Source organism: Mirounga leonina, unplaced genomic scaffold, assembly GCF_011800145.1.
Source record: "Mirounga leonina isolate KUSES-001 unplaced genomic scaffold, KU_Mleo_1.0 Mir_82, whole genome shotgun sequence".
Taxonomy (NCBI): Eukaryota; Metazoa; Chordata; class Mammalia; order Carnivora; family Phocidae; genus Mirounga; species Mirounga leonina.
In genome coordinates, this window is record NW_023270825.1 from 46353 (window position 1) to 52143 (window position 5791).

Consider the following 5791-nt stretch of genomic DNA (forward strand, 5'->3'; position numbering starts at 1 on the left):
CAAGCAAGATGCATCTGTTTTCTTGGGACCTTCGGGTTGCTGGCCTCTTGTTCTCCCAGCCTGTCTTCTGGGGGAGGGGCCTGCCGCACTGTTACTCAGGCAACCCTGTTTGGGCGGAGTTGCCCTGCCCCCCTGTGGCGGGGGATGGGCTCAGCGGGAATCAGTTTTTGGGACTTTTGTTCTCTGGCGGCTTTCCCTGGCAGCTTTCTGGTCTCTTCTGTGAGTCAGAGCTGAAGAGACCATTTCCAACCCTCTGCCTCAGAGCAGAGAGACTGCAGTCTGTTCTTCAGTGAGCTCTCCAGGCCACACTGTCTCCGTTTCTGTCTGTGCTGCCATGAACTGCAGTGGCCTGGGCTGTGTGCACCTCCGCAGGGCCCCCAGTCCTGCCTCAAGGTCAGGGCACGTCTCTGCCTTTTGTGCTTCTAAAACCGTAGGTGCTCCCAGTTCGCCCACGCAACCCCGCCGCTCTGGGTTTCTGCCCCAGGGGCTGCCCTAAAGTCCTTTCCCCGCCGCTACCAGTCTGCGAGTCTGTGCCCCATCCCCAGCACATGAGGCTGTCACTCACTGGCAGTGTAGGATCCCCATGGCCAGGCTCCCTCCCACTGCCATTTATCCTCTGATATCTGCCTGCAGAATCAAGGCTCCCCGCTTCGTACCTCAAAACCAACTGCCTGCGGTATTCTGTTTGTAGAGATTCAGATCTTCTTACATTTCAGGCTGGTTTCATGGGTGCCCAAAGTGGTCTGTTAGATATCCAGCTCAATTCCAGGGACCAGTTGAAATAGGGTTCCCTACTCCTCTGCCATCTTTCCTTCTCCCCAGGGTCACTTATTCTTAATGTTCATTTTAGCTTTGATTATCAATTTTCCATTTTTCTTGCTTCTAAGGCAGGGAAAGATCCAAACTTTGCAGCTTTTTTTTTTTTAAACTGGTTGTCACTCTTGGTATGTGATGCTCAGCTGTTCTGATCTTAGTGAGATGAGTTTAATTTGTTCCACAACTCCATTAATCTGAGATTATATCTGAGGAAACTGGACATTTGCTGGTCCTTTCAACAGTGTCCCAGGAAGAGGTATGAATAGTAATCATGGAAAGTGCTCCAGAGCACCATTCACAAGGTGCTTGCTGCTGCCCTCAGTCTGGCCCTGGATCCCTGCATTGTCCTTCGGTCCCATGAGCCTCGGGGGCAGGACAAAAAGGGGTGTCCCCGTGGCCAGGACAGGGTCTCAGCAAGGTGATGGGAAGGACTCAAGAGAGGAGCCAAGGCAGCTGTGACTGCTCCCACCAATGATGCTGCTGACTCTCCATGGCTGGAGGTGTCGGAGAGGCCGTGTCCTTGGGATTGCAGCACCTAGAGTGCAGCGTTCGCCTCTGAGATCTAACCACTTAACAAAATTTTAACTGTACAGCACAGTATTGTTAATTACAGGTGCATGGTTTTGGAGCAGACCTCTAGAACTTAATCATCTTGAATAACAGAAAATCATATCCCTTGAGATGCAACTCCCCATTGTCCCTCTCACCAACCCCTGGCAACTGCCATTCCACTCTGTTTTACTGTTACCGAAACCCACATTCAGCTGCCCATTGTTGGAAAGGCCAATATTCCAGAGATGAGTTTTGACTGAAAAGGAATGTGAGCTTTATTGAGGAGGCCAGCCACTTGGGCAGAAGGCAGTCTTCTTCAAAAGCCAACAGTGAGATTTCTGCCTGACCCGGGGGATTTTAAAGGGGTTTAGGGTAGATGATGAAAGAAGGGAGTGCAGTGGTTGGCAACATTTCTTGTTCACACCCAGGCTACATGATGCCAACTACAAAAGTAACTTCAGCCCCCCGTGCCTTCAGCTGAGAAGGGAACCACACATGCTGCCAAAGTCCGGGAAAGAACAATAGAGGATTAGAGGGAACAACCACAATCGAGGATTAGAGGCAACAATCCCTGGGTCTTACCATGTAGTCAGCAGTACATTCTGTTCTCACCAGCTGGTGTAAGAAAAAATACAAACTTGTAACTCACCAATCATCACATGGAATACTAGGGAATGTTTTATTCAGTAAGCTCAAAGGAAGCGTCAAAGCAAAAACCGAGGAGGATCAAATGACTTGCAAATTAATGGCAAACCAGAATAAGACATGTGCTAGGACATACAACATTAAAAAACCATTATTTTCAACACCTCTAACATATAATTTGCAATGTCTACCTCCACATGCCAAGGAAGCAGGAAGCTGTGTCTCCACAGTGAGGGATGGGGGTAATCCATAGAAATTGACCCAGCAGTACCATGGGAGATGGAATTGGTAAAGGAGTTAATTGTATTATAACTGTATATCATATATTAAAGTAATTGGAGAAAAGATTGAATGTGTTGAATATGAGGATACCTCTAGGTTGAACTCCCTTCCCATGTCCATGTGAGCACTCATGCACATGGCCCACCCACCTATCCCACATCCACCCCAGCTGAACTGATGTGAAGGTCACCCACTGCCACACCCTGTGACTGTGACATAATCCCCACAGGTGCCCCCCAGGTGTAGGGTGCTGGCAGTCTGAGGCAGCCCTCTGTTCTGTCAGATGCTCTAGACCTGGCCCTCACTCAGGATCCTCCCTTTATCCATTCTTGCGGCAGGTGTCCTTGAGCAGGGGCATGAGGCTGGCAAAGGGCCAGGTCACCATGAGGGCACTCCTTTTGCTGCTTGCACTCTGGGCAAGGCTGGCTCCTGTCCAGGGTTCTCAAGGCCGTCCCTCATGGCGCTACATCTCCTCTGAGGTGATCATTCCCAGGAAGGAGTTGCACCATGGTAAAGGCGTTCAGCTGCCAGGCTGGCTGTCCTACAGCCTTCATTTTGGGGGTAAGAGACACGTTATCCATATGCGGCGCAAGAAACTGTTTTGGTCCAGACATCTGCTGATGATGACTCAGGATGACCAAGGAGCCTTGCAGATGGACTATCCCTTCATCCCTCCAGATTGTTACTACCTTGGCTACCTGGAGGAGATTCCTCTTTCCATGGTCACTGTGGACACGTGCTATGGGGGTCTTGAAGGTATCATGAAGTTGGATGACCTTACCTATGAAATCAAACCCCTCAGCAATTCCCGAAGGTTTGAACACATTGTTTCTCAGATAGTGGCAGACAGCAATGGAAAGGGACCTACGTATAAATTGGGACATAAGGAGGTTAGGGACCTCCTATTCTCTCAAGCAAATGCCAGTGTTGTCCCCAGGATCTCTAGTAAGATGTATTCATCCCATCATGGAAATGTGAAAGCACTTGCCCTAAGTTCCAGGTCAATGTATACTGTGTTCAACAACGTGTCAAAATGTGCCCAATTCCTGGTAAGGATATGTAGTTTAATTGACTCATTCTTTCAAGCTATTGATGTAGGTTATTATATTTCATCCATGATCATTTATAATCAGAGAGATCCAGCTTCCATGGGCAATTACCACGTGACACAGAATCCATACACTCGACATTATGAGCGTAACGTGTTTCCACATCTTCAACCACATTCATCTATAATCATGATTAAAGAAGGGCCACAGGATTCTGTTTATGAACCCGTCTTACATGGTGTATGCAGAGATAAAAACCTCATCATGGTTGGTTACCTAGGCAGACAGTATTTATTTTTGTCTATCACAGCAACACAAAAAGTGGGAAGAAATTTTGGTTTATACTATGATGATTTATACTGTTTTTGCCAGAGAAGGTCCACTTGCATTATGAAAAGATCACCTGGTCTGACAGATTCCTTCAGTAACTGTTCCTTTAAGCATATGCAGCAAATAGTAGTTGGTCAGACACTCGAGTGCATGTACACAACCAACATTGTGTATTCAAATAAAAGCCTAACCCATGATCGTTGTGGAAACTACATAGTAGATCAAGGTGAGGAGTGTGACTGTGGCTCCTTCAAGCAGTGTTACAGCAACCCCTGCTGTACCAGTGATTGTATCTTCACTTCTGGCAGTAAATGTAATATAGGCAGATGCTGTACAAACTGCACTTATTCCCCTGCTGGGACACTGTGCAGGCCAATCCAAACTATATGTGATCTTCCAGAGTACTGCCGTGGGGAGTCCTTGGCATGCCCTGATGATTTCTATATGCAAGATGGAACCCCGTGCACTGAAGAGGGCTACTGCTATCATGGAAATTGCACTGACCGCACTGTGCACTGCCAAGAAATCTTTGGTAAAAATGCTGTGAAAGGTGCAGATGTCTGCTATACCATAAATATTAGAGCAAGTAGATATGGACACTGTAGAAGAAATGCTGTGAAATTGAGGAGTATTGCCTGTGCCCCAGAAGATGTGCAGTGTGGAAGGCTGCAGTGTGGTAATGTCACACATCTCCCCCGGTTGCAAGAGCATGTGGGATTCCATCAGTCTCTCATCTCAGGGTTTTTGTGTTTTGGGCTGGACTCACATCGCTCCACAGGAGCAAATGATGTTGGTCATGTGAGACCTGGTACACCCTGTGCTCCTGGAAAGTTCTGTAGCAATACCTACTGCAATGGCACTGTGGCTCAGCTGAATTATGACTGTTTACCTAAGAAATGCAGTCACAGGGGGATTTGCAACAATAATAGGAACTGTCATTGCCACGTAGGTTGGGAACCTCCGCTATGCATTGATAGAGGTGCTGGTGGGAGCATAGACAGTGGACCCCCTCCAAGTAGAATGCGGTCAGTCAGGCAAAGTGATGAATCTGTGATATATCTGAGAGTGGTTTTTGCTCGCATTTATGCCTTAATAGCTGCATTCCTCTTTGGCGTTGCCACAAATGTAAGAACTATAAAGACAGTTAGAGTTAAGGAAGAGAATTTTGGTGAAGCTTATCCTGAAATCAGTGTCCAGACCCATAACCAAAAATAGGCAATTCACAAGAGTATGAGTGAAACTACAGTAAGGAGTGGCAAAGCTGACATCCACGTTTCCATGGGTCTGCAGAAGACACAGTGGCCCCACACATATCACCTGACACACTAAGTCTGTGATAGGTCACTGACCAGAACTCTGAAATAAATTATGAAAAGCACACGTGCTGGCCTTTATATATTTTTGTAAGACTGTAAGAGCCCACATTGATGATGTAATGTATGGGGATTAACATAAGAATAAAAAAAAAAAAAAGAGCCCACATCGAGCCCAAGACATTGTCCAGAGTACCTGAGTCAGCATCTGGGATTGGGCTGAGGTGCCTGGGTGCAGAATTAAGGGGAGTTGCCACAGGATCCTGTAGAGGCAAATTCTTGACATTTCTCCAAAAGAGTGCTCATGAACACTGAGGTTTTTCTCATTGTCCAGGTAATCTCTCATTCTCCAGTCCCAAAAAGGGTTCAGGACAATGGAGGGCTACTCCCCACCCATGCTGCCTATTCCAAACTGGGGTGGCTGTGGGCAGTAGGGGAGGGTGACTGGGGTGTGATCCCACCTAGTGCAAGCTTTGCCACACTAGAGAGCATGATTCTGAATATGGGAAACTGAGGCCTTGATCCTGAATGTTGCATCCCATGAAATCAATCATAAAGTTTGGAAGAAGAGACCATTGATGATTCTGACATTCATTTGGAGCCCTAGGAAATTTCATCCCTACCTGTCATTTTGCTCTGCATTTCAGGGTGCTGAGGAGTGACAGTTGCTGTGCAGGTGTGGTGAGAAAATCAACTTGTTGTTCTGAGCTGTTGCCTGGGCATGGGGCACAGAGTCCCATGCACACTCACCTCCCATCACCCTTAGATAAGTGCCTGCCTGGGATTCCCACTCTGGTTCTCCCA

General features: G+C 47.4%; 1 protein-coding gene across 1 annotated transcript; it reads left to right on the forward strand.

The window, feature by feature from the left end:
• Positions 1 to 2175: 2175 nt before the first annotated feature.
• On the forward strand, positions 2176 to 4942 carry LOC118002386 (disintegrin and metalloproteinase domain-containing protein 21-like). Its single transcript, XM_034992805.1, has one exon. It carries the CDS (start codon positions 2652 to 2654, stop codon positions 4887 to 4889), a length of 2238 nt encoding a protein of 745 aa, XP_034848696.1. The 5' UTR covers positions 2176 to 2651; the 3' UTR covers positions 4890 to 4942.
• Positions 4943 to 5791: the final 849 nt, after the last annotated feature.

Bases quoted from the DNA above. Each gene is read 5' to 3' on its own strand.
- LOC118002386 (XM_034992805.1), top strand. From the start codon at position 2,652: ATGAGGCTGGCAAAGGGCCAGGTCACCATGAGGGCACTCCTTTTGCTG.